Below are 15,901 nucleotides of genomic sequence, written 5' to 3'. Positions count from 1 at the left end.
GATCTATTGTGTCAAAGGCTGCACTAAGGTCTAGTAATATAAGGATTGAGATTTCACCACGATCGGATGTTAATAGGAGGTCATTTGTAACTCTAAGCAGCGCTGTCTCTGTGCTATGGTGGGGCCTGAATCCTGATTGGAACTTTTCATATGTATTATTATTTTCTACGAATGTGCGTAGCTGGCTTGCCACTACTTTTTCTAATATTTTAGAAAGAAAAGGTAGATTTGAGATTGGTCTAAAGTTATTAAGATCTCCCTGGTCAAGGTTTTGCTTTTTAATGAGCGGTCTAATAACTGCTAGTTTGAAAGCTGTTGGAACGTATCCTAATTCTAGAGATGAGTTAAAGATATTAAGTACAGTGTCTGCCACTACATGAAATACCTCTTTTAGTAATTTTGTGGGAACGGGGTCTAGTATACAGGACGATGATTTGGATGACGTTACTAGTTTAGAGAGCTCTTCTATTGTAGTAGGATTAAATGACTCAAGATGTTCGTTTGGTAATCTAGTGGAAAATGTACTATTGGGTAGAGTGATGGCTGCTTGCATAGTTTCTATGTTTTCCCTAATAAACATAATTTTGTTAGTAAAGAAGTTCATGAAGTCGTCACTATTGTGTTGGAGTTTACTATTGGTTTCTGTTTGTTCTTTGTTTCTAGTCAGTTTCGCAACTGTGCTAAATAGAAAACGAGGGTTGTTATGATTTTCTTTAATAAGCGTACTGAGATAGGTAGATCTGGCAGTTTTAATAGCCTGTCTGTAGTGTTGAACACTCTCTTTCCATGCTGAACGCCATACCTCTAACTTTGTGCTTCGGTAGTTTCTTTCCATTTTTCTAGCTACTTTTTTAAGGGCTGCAGTATGATGGTCATACCATGGAGCTGGCGGTTTTTCTTTGATTCTCTTTTTTCGAATGGGAGCAACGGCATCCAACGTGCTAGAGCAGACGTTGTTCAGGTTTTCTATTATAATATCTAGATCTTCACGATTATCTGCTACATGTTTCATTTGGGACAGGTCTGGAAGAGTGCTAATAAAGCTATCTTTAGTGGTGGAAATTATTGTTCTGGCTAATCTGTAGCATGTTGTAGACTGAGCGGTCCTATCTAGAAGTATTGTGCATGACACAAGGCAATGGTCTGAAACGGCATCGCTCTGGGGTGATATTTCGATGTCATTAATATTGAGTCCGAGTGACAGAATTAAGTCTAGTGTGTGATTACGAGTATGCGTGGGCCCTGACACATTTTGTTTAATGCCGAGAGAATTTAGAACATCCATAAACGCACGTCCTAATGCATCTTTTGGATTATCCACATGGATATTAAAATCACCAACGATAAGAGCTTTATCTACAGTGACTGTAAGCTCAGATAGGAAGTCTGCTATTTCTTTAAGAAAATCTGTGTGGTGGCCTGGAGGCCTATATATGGTAGCTAAAATGAACGAAAGTCGTTTGTTGTTGCGATCAGTTATTTCCATATTTAACAGTATTATTTCAAACGAATTAAATTTTAGGTTGGATTTATGGTTTACTTTGAATATTTTATTGTATATTGTAGCTACACCACCCCCTCTCCCTATTAGACGAGGAACATGTTTATAATAATAGTCTTGTGGGGTGGATTCGTTTAAACTGGTGTAATCGTCTGCTTTAAGCCAGGTTTCTGTTAAACAGAGTGCATCTAAGTTTTGGTCAGTAATTATTTCATTGATAATTGGTTCTTTGTTGGTAAGTGATCTAATGTTAAGAAGGCCGAATTTTAACATTTGAGTTTCATCTGTTAATGTATTATGTTCTAGTTTTATGTTAATAAGATTTGTGCGAGACGGGGTAAACGGTGCTCTGTATTTATTTGTTCGAGGAACAGACACAGTCGAGATGTATGATCATGCGATATAGTCATGGCTCCGCCCTGCGGCAAAAATAGAAGCTCTGGGTATTTGTTCCGGAGATCTGCGGATGGCCGGAGCTGTGGGGGATTCGGAACCCAGTCAGTGGAAATAAACACATTAATTTGAATGGAAACCGATTGACTCCGCCGCCGTTCCACAGTGGATCGGAAGCCGCTCCGCAGTCGGTGAAAATCCGGGGTTAGAGTGCAATTGTTTCAGTGCAAAGTCTATGCGACATCCATACATAATATCTATGGTGCGAACTACTGATCCACACGTGATAAGTTACATGTTTGTAATAGGGCTGAAATGATTCCTCAATAAATTCTGCCTCGAAGCCTCGTTAAATTCCTATGATGCACACTATACGCACAGGGATCAGATTCACACGAACTGTAGTTCAATGTTCAGAGAGCGCACCATAGCGCGTGATACATTTTCAATTTATTTGGCGCGATGGCGTAGAATTAAAGGTATTGTGGAGGATTTTCTTTTTTTCCAGGTGGATCATCAAGACTATTGATCCTCCTAGTTGTCAATCAGGAGTGTTGCGTAATTGCATTTTTTTTAAAAGTGGAGAAGGTGGTTCTTTTCTAAAATTCGAGAAAATCCTCCGCTATACCTTTAAGATGTCCATAAACGGCAGAGAATGTTTAAAGTTTGGGATTATTACATTCTTATTATACACGCACACACACACACACACACACACACACACACACACACACACACACACACACAATAGCAAAAAGGTTCACCCCAGAAATTATATATTATTTGTTAGTAGCCTAATGGTAAATGCTGCAGGTGTAGAAATTTACATAAACAAGATATTTACTTTGATGTCAGGGCTAGATTACAGCATGAAACCTGCTGTGCATATTAATAAATTGTTGCTTAATTGTTGGCACTGGTACTTATAAACACTAAATGGGTAAAAATAAAAAAAAGGCTTGTTTTTTGGAGCCAAATGTCAATACCTCTGTTTTTTTAGAAATAAAAGCCAAAAACACACACAAAATTTTTATCAGATTAATCGATTAATCGATCGATTCAGTGCTAGATTACTCGATTACAAAAAGAATCGATAGCTACAGCCCTAATAAATTGCAAAACTTTTTCTTCTTTTATCAAAAATGTAAAAAAAAGCAGAATTTCTTTTACTTTCTTTTTTTAAAGCTAAAAGTGCTTCCACACGTCAGCTTGAAAGCTGCAATCATCATTCCATTTTCTCAATCACACTAACTTTTAAGGCATTGGAAGAAAGGACAGAAAATTGGAGGAGGTCGTTTGACGCACAAAGAGGGATTTGATATTTTTTTATATCGATACTGGAGATTGAAATACCGGTACACTATCGTGGAAAATATCACAATAGTTAGCTGTATCGATATTTTTGCACAGCCCTATTCAGGATGTCTTGATTTTAAATGATAAATGAAACTTGTAGTGCTGTATCTTTTCGTGTCGTTCTCAAAAACTTTAAAATGCTGTTACCAACATGTTTGCTGCATCTGCGCTGGTTGGTATTTGATCACGTCATCAAGTGCTGCTAAGTCCAGTTTCACACAATGCACACGGGAACTTGGCACTTTGCAATTGTTTCAGTGCAAAGTCTTTGCAGCATCCATACTAGGGATGGGCGATATGGCCTAAAAAATGTATCACGGTAATTTCAGTTGTTTGTTGCGGGACGATAAAAATGACGATAAATATTATGAAAACAACAAAATACGGACCGTGAATATTAAGTCATAACCTGCCATTGTTTACAAATACGACACTGAGCTCACCGGCCGCGCGCCACAGATAACTTCCGCTTTTTCTCAGAATTTACTGGTATTTATGTGTGAATGATGTCTTACTGGTAAAAAGACGGAACGTCACTGCATGTGTGAACACCACGTTTTTGTATTTACTGGTAAATGCATTTCTGGTAAATTCATGATAATAACAAGCAACTCCTCAGCCTCACGTCCGCCTTCCGCAATGTTTGTTTTCACTCCGCACGTGAACAGTGAATTGGGCACGCAAAAACTACCTCATCAACCACATTAATCGTTGTTATCGCGAGGCGACAGATTTTCATCGCCAGGATAAAGTTTGACGGTATGTCGCAAACGATAAGATATCGCCCATCCCTAATCCATACATAATATCTATGGCACATACTACTGATCCACACGTGATTAGTTTCACGTTTGTAACATAGGAAAGGTGATTTCAAACCACGGATTGGAGTCTGTCTTTGGAAAACTTGAATTTTATAGAGAAAATACTCAGCAGTAGTGATGCACCGATGTATCGGCCGCCGATATTTATCGGCCGATTTTTTATGAATTTGAAACCATTGGCATATCGGCAATAGCACGAGAAAGGCCGATACAGATTGTTTATTAATTAACTGCATAAAGAAATCCATTATATGTAAAAAATGAGTTAATGTTGTTAATAAAATAAATGCTGAATAGCAAAAACCACCTTTGAAGGTTGTCATGCTGTATTATTAAATTTGTTTTAGCTTAATTTGTGCATCTCTTATTATGTTGGTCAGTTGAATGTTAATTAGATCCAATCCATGTTCAGTAAAAATAATTTGATGCAGAAATAAACTAGCTAATAGACCAACTGTATAGTATTGTATACAAGTGTTTAATATCGGTATCGGACAGAAGTTGTCTGTTTAAATCGGTATCGGCCCAAAAAAATCCTATCGGTGCATCCCTACTCAGCAGTGGTGTTGAATAATACATTTGTACTTGGTTTGTCTTAAAGTATATTAAAAACACCACATAGACATATAAACAATTAGTTTTTTACCACATGGGACTTTGTTTTGAAAAATAACTGCACCCCTCTACTCAACAAGCCTTACAGTTTAAAGCTATCATTTATGTATGTAGCACATAGGCATGAAACAACTTTATAAAGTAATAATAACTTTAATATTGGTTTAGTTTAATATTAGAAAGTTTAATATTGAAGAGGCCAGGCAGATCAAAAAACACAGAGCTGAAGTATATGTGCTTTCTTTAGTTGGATTTGTTAATTATTAACGATTCTCTTATGTACGCAGTACTGTTCAAAGTTTAGGTCATGTTGTCACAGTCTGACTTAGCAAGTGGTTAAGGGGAATTTGTGGTTTTGGTTATCTCTTTTTAATGCCATGTATTTATTCACAACATAAATATTAAATGGTCACGACTACGGTTCGTGAGCTTTATTCAGCCGAGATAAGAGTCTACCCAAACGAAAACCCACCGAGATCAAATAAGATTTGAAGAAAGAAAAAAGGCCCATTTCAAAGTTCTTACCCAACCCAAACCCAGGCAAGACCTGAAAACATATTTTTCTGATTTAGTCGACTTTTTAAGTTTCTTTGTGGCAAGATCTTTTTGAACGCATGCAAGATAAGGTCGACCGAAAATCCATTGAGATGCTATCGTCAGAATTCAAGCCAATGAAAATGCATGAAAACTTCAAGCGGAGAGGAACCGGAATGCAAATCTGAGATCGTCCCGTTTGGCAGGTTATTAGGGAGAGACATTTTGTCTGAACGGTATCCTTTCCCCCCCATTGATTAATGACCAAGAGTAGCACGGTAATTAGAAAAGTAGCACACATAAGTGTTTGCAACTTAAAAGATCGACCTCATCTGAAATGAAGCTCAATTAGAGACACTATTTTGTTTGCCAATTCTAATAGGTTTGACCTTAAGGCCTGGCAAAATATGTTTTATAATCCGTTTCCACATGATTCACATAGCTGTGATGATGACAGCTCGGATTTCTGCTTCAAGCCAGACGTGTTTTTAAAGAGAATATGAATGCAGCCAGAGGACTTTTAAATAGGAAATGGATTTTTGGGGGCTGACTCAGTGATACAGAAAGTTCTGATAAAATCTCTATTATAGGCGAATCAAGATGGCAGTAAAGCTACTAAAGCCAATGTATTTTCTAAAAACAGTGATGGTGTCATGACTAGTGTGTCCGACATTTACATTTCTGACAAATAACTTAATATGATGGCTGACTTCTCAATCACTACTTTCAATAAAAAGGTAATGTGGTAAAGCAAAAAGCCAGTGAAAACATTTCCATCATGGCAACCGTCTTCAATAGTTGCTATTGTTTTGGTAAGGATGTATATTTCAGAGGTTCCTCTATCCGAAGTGAATGGGAGCCAAAAACTTCAACAACAGGAAGTGGAGAAGGGCAGTCACAGGAAATGCCACTGCGATCTATGAAAAGCTAAGGCAACGGGGCTGAGACAACTGGTAAAAACAACAGCAGCACAACTTTCACCATGACCTGTTAATGAAGGATAATTCACAATTTGCACCATCAAAACAACCTGCTGTCAATCATTTTAATGACTGGGTGGTTTGAGGCAATATAATTGACAGGGTATTACATAACTAGCGCGAACGCACCCCTTAGAGAATTTGGCGTGTCATACCAAAAATAACATTGACTTTGGGCAGTGGTTCCCAACATGCCAGATTTCAAGGGGGGGTCTGATATTCTTTAAGGTCAAATAAAAATGCATTAAATGTTCCATTAATAATTTTATAATATAAAAATATGTTAAAAGTTATAAAAATCATATGCTTACACTACCAGGGTAGTGAAATATTCTATTATGTAAAATAATTCTTGCTCGTATGGTTGTCAATACCAAAAGGAAAGATGGTTGTAGATTCTACTCAACAAGCGTCCCACCGTTGTACTATGTGGCCTGTAGCTGTCAAAATATTCCAGTTAAAATCCTTCTGAACAGTCCTCAAAAATAAGACACGTGTCAAATGTGTTAAGTGAAGACACAATGCCAGAAGTATTTAAGTAATTTTAATTTATGGAATAAATTTAAGTTTGCAAGATGACGCTTAGCAAGACCATCAAACCGCCAAATCATACCAGTTATTTGTGTGATATTGTTGAAAATTTTATTTTAAAGTTTATTTAATTCTTCACCGAAATACAGGCAGGTTCACATTCTATACGCATTAAAATAGATCTGCACGCCCACATTCTTAAAGCGCTGAAACAAAGACAGTTCTGCTTGTCCACATTCTTTATTATAGCCAATTAGATGACGAATTCAATGATCTTTGTGTGACGTTTTATTTCCTGGTGTGGAAACTGCATTTTACATGCTAACATAAGAAACAAAAGACTTTTATTTTGGGGCTGACTGGCACTTAGAAAAGGCACTAGTCTTAAAAAACCCTTGAAAGAACCTAATTTTTGGGCCTATTGACCTCAAACGTGAAACGTAAATTTTTTAGACTTGTGGCTTTGGGATCATTGCAGTTCTCTGTTTCACACACACATTTATCATTAAGATTTTTAGTAATAAAAAAATATGTTTTGCAAAAAAAAGTATTCCAATGTACTTCAGCCTCCCTAACTTTTTAATTTTTATCTTAAAATTATTTTAATACCTGGAAAATGAAGCTCAAAGTGTCTTCTCTCTAATGATACCATAGTTATGCTTATACTCTAAATGGTTTAGTAAAAACAACCCCATATATATATATATATATATATGGATGGGGTTACGGGGCTCAGACTGTCATGTAGGTGTTAAAGGATGACTAGATTCTGCACAACTCAAGGACAAATCGTTGGCTGCACATGAACAGGAGCAACTCTTCAGAAACGAATAGGTTATGCTCTCATTACAGAAAGAAATGATGCAAACCCGGCTCCGCATGCGGGCTCTCAGTCTCAGGTAGGCTCATAATTCACATACCTCATCACAGCACACTGGACAATGGAGAGTTTTTTTATCTCCAGGGAAGTCTGTCTTGCTCCTGGAAGCCATTTGGGCTGATGGAGCGTGCTGCTGAAACCATGTTTCAAGACAGGCTTTTTAACCCCCCTTCTAAAAGGTGAGTAATGGTCCATAAGGGTCCAGTCGGTGATTTCCATTAAGGGGGTCTCTAGCCCTTCAAGTCCTCCGGCTTTAAAACTGCGGGGTTTGTGTTTCAACCCAGCTAGGAGCTCGCCATCTGGATCGGGGCAGCCGGTGAGCGACAATACTGAGGCCGCTCTGAACAAATGCAGATGTCAGGTCAATGCATCACGGGCAACGCAACTCTAAATGCTCGTATTTCAAGCTGTGACTTGAGAAGCTATAAAACTTTAATTCTGTGTGCTTCAGAAAAATGTGAAATTGGGGAGGTTCTGTATTAGAGCTACACATTTAAAGGCGTGAACGGAAAGATTATATTCATAACACAATTGGACGTTGAAACATAAGCCAACGAGGTTTCTAGGAACTGGTGAGCAAAGATAAAGAAAGAAAAATCCCACCCACATTTCTTTACAAGACAAGTAAGAAAAGAAGAGATTAACAGGGTGTCAGGTGCGATAATTACTAGGATGAAGGACTCCTGGTGTCTTTAAAAGACCCAACAGTGATTAGTCTTCAGGTTTAGTCCCGAAGGAAAAGTAACTCTGAGAAGCCGAACAAACTTGAAAACATTGAGGACACTAATGAATAGCCACAATGTGCTGTCCCATTAGCTAAAGTAGAAACTTTAGCTAATGGGACTAAACAAAAGTATGTCAGGTCTACATTACAGGTCTAATTTAATCTCAGAAAATTAAAAATCATTCACTAAAGGGGGAATTATATTCGCACCTTGCTCGGCACCGCAAGGCTCCACCGTAAATTTATACTCTACTATTGCACTATTCTTGGAAACGACAGGGGGCGAATCGAGTAAACGAGTCCACGACCAACACAAAGAAGATGACAGAAGTCGTCGTTCGCTGGAACAACACTGGTAACATCAAAGCAAATATTAGAGCTGCACGATTCTGTATAAAATGAAAATCACGATTCTTTTACTTAAAATAAAAATCACGATTCTCAAGAACTTTTTTATTTTAAAAACTTACAACCCCTGAACATTAGTTTAACATTAGTTTTCACAGGTGCAAAGAATTCAGCTTCTGAAAGTTTCAGATAAGGGCACACTCACATTATCCAAACCAAACCATGCCCCAGCGCGATTGTCCCTCCTCCCTCAGATGCACGCACTCACACTGTACTTTTATCGATCCGAGTCCGGGCGCGCTTTCGTCATTAAGATGCGATTGTTTTGAAAAAAGCAGGAAGTAAAGCTCTCTCTTAACACTGGAACCCACCGTAATGATAAGTCTGTGTATTTTATTCGGAGTCGTTTGATGCGCGATTACAGACAGCCCTCTCACATGTCATCATATTGCCTAGTTGATCTGTCACGTGTGCAGCTCGGACATTCACGTAACCCCGCTGCTCGCATCAAAAGGTTTTTACGAAGGCAGATGAAGGTGAGTGGTCGCGCAACTGACGTCTTCACCTTTTGAATCGTGCTCAGGCGCGGAAGGCTGTGGTGTGAGCGCAATGGCGCCTGAGCGCGATTCAAAAGGTGAAGACGTTAGTTGCGCGACCACTCACCTTCATCTGCCTTCGCAAAAACCTTTTGATGCGAGCAGCGGGGTTACGTGAATGTCCGAGTGAAGCCCAAGTGAACCGCGCTCCAGCCCACCTCTGCAACCTGGCCGCGGCGTGGTACAGAGCGATCACACTAGTCAAACAAACCAGGCTTTGGGGGTCAAACGCGCCCGAGTGCGGTTTGGTTAGGATAGTGTGAGTGCGCCCTGAGTTTAGATAATCTTTAAATTCAGTTAATGTTAACTGTACAGTGATTATGTATTCATTTTATTTAAAGAAACTTAAAAATATACATTTTATGTAGCCTAAATAAAAAATGAATACGTTTTGGTGCAGACTGCTGCCACATGGATTGACATTAACTTTATGGTAATGAGGTATGACACGGTTCGGCGGGAACCAATTGGAAGGTGGAAACATTCAACGACAACCAATCGGAAGGCGGAAACGTTTAACGGCAACCAATCGGAAGGCGCAAACCTCCGTTTGAGAGGATACCAGAGAATGCATTCAAGCGTCAGAACGCAGGGCAGCCAGAGCTTTTGACGCTTTTCTGATCTTCATGCCCACTAGAACACTTGGGCCAAATAAAGGAAAACGTTATGTAAGAAGTCAAGTGGTCAAGTGCAAAGACAGCAAGTGTGGATATTTGGACGCAGCCAATGTTTCCCCTGTGCTAAAAAACAGTTTGGAAGGGATAAGAACCTCTTTTTGGTACTAAAACAACGTCAAGGACGTACCTGTGCATTGCTCTGCCTCACTCATTCTCTTTAGTTTCTGTTTCTTTCTATCTAACTTCTTGGTGAAAGCATCCGCTGTACCGGTGGGGCGAACATGAGCACATCTGGCTTGCGCAATAATAAATGAGAAGTCATCGCGGCCGCTGTTAGTGATTGCGTTTTGTCGCGAGAACTGCAAGACTGCATCTTTCCTCCTTGAAATTATAATTACCTGAATTGTAGCAATGCTGGATTCGTTTGGGGAGATCGTTTGGGGGGGGGGTCGAATCGAGATCAGGATCTTTTAACGATTAATCGTGCAGCTGTACTAAATATATAAATATGAGAACATGAATAAAGCAACAATTTCTTAAAAATGTCTTTAAGAAACATGATCATTTCATTAACGGTTTTACCATACAGAAATCTTGAGGTTTAAATTGTATTCCTCATCCAGTGGTACATTCAATACAATTTTAGATGCAAAGCCCCACACATGGTTACAAAAATTGCACAGTGCCACTCGAAATGGGGTCTTGCGCACTAAACGTACATGACCACCCATTGTATAAACAAGGGCTGGGACGCTAAATAGCGATACACACTAATAATACCTGTCTGAAATCGATTCTGAATTGCAAAGGCGATATTATGCACAGCTCTTTTATGTACAATGGCTTTTTGATCAGTAAGTCCTTATCAATCTAAAATCACTGTGAGTTTATTTATAACATGTATTTAAAAAAGCAAAAATCGTCAAACATAATCATTATAAATTAGGGTTGGACAATAATTAATTTTGTGGTATATTGTTTTACAATAACGGTGCTATGGTTTCTAAACACATTTCCGATATTTCAATATACATTACAGCGTCCTGCAGCCGTTCACATCACGTCTAAAAATGCATAATAAACGTGGAGGAAATGTGCTTATTTCCTTCACAAGCGCGCTACTGTGGCGGCTTTTGTATAGCCTAGCGTGAAATGGTACTACTTCTGCGGCGCATATCAAGTTTCTGCACCAGATGAATGGACTTTTGGATGAAGAGGCATTTCATTGTAATTTTTTGGTAAGCATGACAAGCATAATCGCACGATTTATCATCCCAGCACTAGTATAAACAAGGCATAACTCTATTTTGTTCCAAACCCATATGACTTGCTTTCTTTCTGCAAAACATCAAATGTGAATCTGTGAGAAATATCCAAGCTTATCTTTTTATATATTAAGAGAAAATGCGGGGCAGGGTCAAAACTAGGGCTACTAATACATGGGCTACTAATAAGAGGGTGCGTTTATGGATTTTTTTCTCACTTTGAGCTGGACAGCCCCATTTCACACTTATTAGATTACGCAGACATTCTTTTAAAACATTTTTCTGTTTCTAGAGTACAAAGTAATTCGGAATGACATGAGGGTCAGTAATGACAGAACTGTCATTTTTTTGGTAAAGCAAATATACTTTAAATCTGCTAATGAAGGCATTGATACAGTAAGTTAAATTGTTCTCTGATATCTACATAGAAGATATGTGGCTTTATTAAGTGAAAAATGACCCAGAGATGGTTTTACATGTCCACTTAGAACCCTAGGATTTGCCTTTAGATTGAAATGGTCTATTATTACCTTATTTGAAAGGGTCATGAATAATAATGTTGAGCTTTGCTCTGATTGGCTGTTTCTCAGAGCAGCTCATTCAGTAGCTCTGTGTGTGTGTGTGTGTGTGTGCGTGTGTGTGTGTGTGTGTGAACAGGCCTTTTGTTTGAGTCTGTTTCAGACGAGAGGTAAGTTTGTGTTTTTTAAGTGTGGACCTGCAAAACCCTAGCTTATAGCATTAACTAGCATGTAGCGCTAACTCAGCCGTCACAACTTTGTTTTTAGCATTGCAACAACATTTTAATTAATATAATGTGTAATTTAATGTTGCAGGCTTACATCTCGACTGTAACGTCACAGTTGGTGTTATGTTGAGATTGGTCTGTATTCCATCTCTTATGCATGCACAAGGTTTACATAAGAAAGAGAAAACAATCGTGTTTGAGGCTCACGATATGTCATTACCATGTACACAACTCTTATTATTCATCGATTTTGCATTCTACGGCACATTTAAAAAGCAAAACGGCATGAAATATTAACACTTACCTACTTAAAAATGTATCTTATACTCAAAATTCTCTTTAAATCTATCAGGCACATTCAATGACCTCATTCTTTTGGCTTTTCAACTATTGTTGGGCAAGAAATGTTTAAATGTTTGATGGGGGAAATCTTCCTGGTGGTGTAGTTCATAAATGAGTCCATGTTCAATGGTACATTTCACACATTACCTGGGGTTCTGTTTGGAGACGTGCGTGTGTTCCGCTGTGTTCTGACAAAGACCTCTTCTCCACAGCATGGTGCCGGAAGTGATAATAATCTCCAAATACCTGGGAAAAGAAAATGTCACAGTTAGCCCACAACATCCTACAGATTTCTAGTGGAAAAAAGCACAAGGGAAATTACAGAGATTCAGTTTGGCCACAGGGAAACACTTAATACGTTATAAACACACACACAGACAGACGACATTTAGTTCATTTCGTTTACTATAACCCTCCTTTCACAGATCACTGCAATGACAGCCAACTGTCAACCTGCATATGACCTTAATGATCCAGATGAAAGACACAGTTACGCTGACAAAAGAAGAAAGACGTATAAAGAAACACAGCTTTGCATGTCCAACAACCTTCAGTACGAGTAATGGTGAACGAGTCGATCTCCTGTCAGGCGAGTCCCCAATCACACATGACAAGATCATCCAGAGGCTGAGACATCAAACCAGCGCTTGTGTGGATCGATTTCTCTCTCTTTTTGATGAAGGTTAAATGTCAGGAGTGAAGCTCAGTTCACGCGCCGTCAGTCTCTTGATTTAGACTATAGACAGGGAATCTCGCAGTAATAAAAACACCCTATAGCGGGACACGGTCTGTTCTAGGGTCAGAAATAAAATATATGCAGGTGCCCAAACGCACAATCCAACTGTAAATAATTAAGGTCAAAGTTTCCATTGATGTATGGTTTGTTAGGATAGGACAATATTTGGCAATATTTTGCAAAAAAAATCTAAATATTAAGAATATTGCCTTTAATCAGGGTTCCCACACCTTAGTTAACTTCAAATTCAAGGACCTTTTAAGGACTTTCCAGGTCCAATACCCTCAAATTCAAGGACTACAAGTTCAAGTGAGAACAAGATTACATCGTGTTACCTTTTTAAGATAATTTGTTACAGGCTCCTTTCGGGGGAACTTGCGCTGCATCACTGCGGTGACACTTTGGGGACGCCTCCAGAGGTAAGTGCGTCTGAATGTGTATATCAAAATCAACCAATGGTGAGGCTTAATGACAAAGACAGGGTGACGCGGGAGCCAGGAAGTATATCGCTATCTGAAATATTGCTAAAGGCAGCGTTACAGGGATGCAGGAAGTATGGCAAGGGAGACGCAGCGTCTCGTTCCCTTCTCAGGGAACAACAGTTTTATACGTAACCCGAGACGTTGACATGTGTCAAACACAACTATGCAAAAAAGCATTTTGGTATGAATCAACATTCGCATACAGAAGATATCAGCATTTAAAGCGAACAGTTTAGCACATGTGCTTAAACGGCTAGAAATTGTATGATATTATCCTACACTACACAGGGAATAATATGGATTTTTTTCCTAGAAAACTTCTTGCATAAAATCGATTCAAGCACTTTCAAAGACCTGTATCTATGTATGTATATTTTCAAAAACTTCCCATGGCCTTGAATTTTTCACAAACTTTCAAGGATTTCAAGGACCCGTGGGAACCCTGTTTAAAGTTGTCCAAACGAAGTCCTTAGCAACACATATTACTAATGATAAATACATTTTTTTAAATATTTATGGTACGAAATGTACAAAATATCTTCATGGAACATGATCTTTACGTAATATCCTAATGATTTTGGCATAAACGAAAACTCTATCATTTTGACCCATACAATGTATTGTTGGCTATTGCTACAAATACCCGTGCGACTTAAGACCAGTTTTGTGGTCCAGGGTCACCTATATGAAGCAATGTAATAAGTACAATAACAACACTTCGGCGTGGCAGGCTTTGTCGTTATTGGGCGGTAACGTGTAAGCAGAATCCCTGTTGAGGGGAATTAAAGGACAAGAGATTTCTTCCGTGACGTCCTCAGTAAACAGACCAGATTAAAGCATGGTAAAGCAAATATCTCCACCCAAACAAAGCCAGTAGGCCAATAAGCTGTTGTGAAAGCAATCTGCCAACTAGAATACTTCAGAAAAAAAAAAGATGAAACCACAAACAGACACAGAACAAGAGAAAACATTATGAAACAAGACAATGACATGCTTAACAAGATCAACAATGACAAATTATGAAAAAGAAACAGAAACGATTGCAAGAGAAGATTAAGGGGGATGCGTAAAAAGTGCAAGATGTGAAATCGGCAAAAATGTTAAGTTGAAATGTCCTTGCAGAACTCCAAGAGCTTTGTTCTTTAACAAAGGCAAATTGAAAGAGGATGGGAAGGGGTGCACTGTGTGGTAAGCAAAGATAAGAGTTGTAAGGAGATGAATTTAGCAGTTTCAAGGTGTGGGGAGCGCAGATGGGAGATACGGTCGCCTTGTCATATCAGCCTAAGATCAGACAAGCATCTCAACTGCCCAGAAACATCGGAGAGGAATGGCGTGTGGTGCAGAATTATATCTACACGAAAACATCTGAAAATCATATCGGTTTTGATTAAACAGAGCACCTTCATGAAATGCGTTCCTTATGTCCGTGTGGAATGTATACAATCCAAAAGCCTCATGGTTTATGGATTAGACTACACTTTTATAGCACTTTCCAGAAATAGTAGAAGTAACTTTAAGGAATGAAAAATATAAATCTGCAGTTAGGAAACAAAATACAATGTAAAGAGGGCATTCCTCGTTTTCAAAGTACTGAGACGCTTGCATTCCAATAGCATCTGCCGTTGCTAAGCAACATCGAGCTGCACTCTCCATTGATTTACTAATGCACCTCCATGCATCGTTTCTTTTATTTGTGTCACAATAATTACCGTTTGACAGATCGTCCATCTCTGGCTATCCCTGTACAGCTGTGATCAACTGTTCCTCCATCTTGAGTTGATATATAATGACACAATGTTTACATGATACAATTTTGATGAGTAAAAGGGTGAAGCTGATCTGCAGGGCGATACCCAGAAATGTACAATCCGTAAAATCGTTAATAATTAAGTAAGGAATAATTGACGACGGGCCATTGAATTATAAGAAAATAATGCACACCAATGTGGTAATGCGGCACGACGCGAAGCGGAGTGCCGTTACACCGCAGGTGTGCATTATTTTCAAATAATTCAAAGGACCGGAGTCAATTATTCCGCTTATACCACGGTTACCACAAACATTGCTCTGGTGCCTATTTTTAAGACATTTGAAAAGATAGGTGTGCGGTTTACAGAAAAATAATCAACACCCATAGAACATTTCTCAGCCAATCAGAATGCAGCATTCAACAGACCCGGGGTATAATCTGAAAATAATAACTTTTGGCAAACGTTAACGGTTAGCATTCTAAAAAGTTGAAATATTGTCAACTCAATTAATTGATGTGCCCAGAAAAAGTGTGTCACGCTTCACTCTTTATTTGAGCGCACTTGTTACTGTGGGTTTTATAACGCATTGAAGGTTTAGCGTTTTATTATGTATTCCTGGTGTTGGGCCTGACGTATTTTATCATTGACCAAACGAGAGGTAGCAACTGTGTATTCTTATTG

At 38.7% G+C, this 15,901-nt stretch overlaps 1 protein-coding gene across 1 annotated transcript in view; it reads right to left on the bottom strand.

Moving 5' to 3' along the window:
* furina (furin (paired basic amino acid cleaving enzyme) a) overlaps nt 1-15,901 on the bottom strand; it is a 168,380-nt gene that overhangs the window by 96,455 nt on the left and 56,024 nt on the right. Inside the window, exon 2 of the mRNA XM_073859236.1 lies at nt 12,399-12,497. Coding sequence (XP_073715337.1) covers nt 12,399-12,497 — 99 coding nt within the window. The remainder of the gene's footprint in view (nt 1-12,398; nt 12,498-15,901) is intronic.

Source organism: Misgurnus anguillicaudatus, chromosome 21 (assembly GCF_027580225.2).
Source record: "Misgurnus anguillicaudatus chromosome 21, ASM2758022v2, whole genome shotgun sequence".
Classification (NCBI taxonomy): Eukaryota; Metazoa; Chordata; class Actinopteri; order Cypriniformes; family Cobitidae; genus Misgurnus; species Misgurnus anguillicaudatus.
This window is presented reverse-complemented; position numbering and strand designations above follow the sequence as displayed.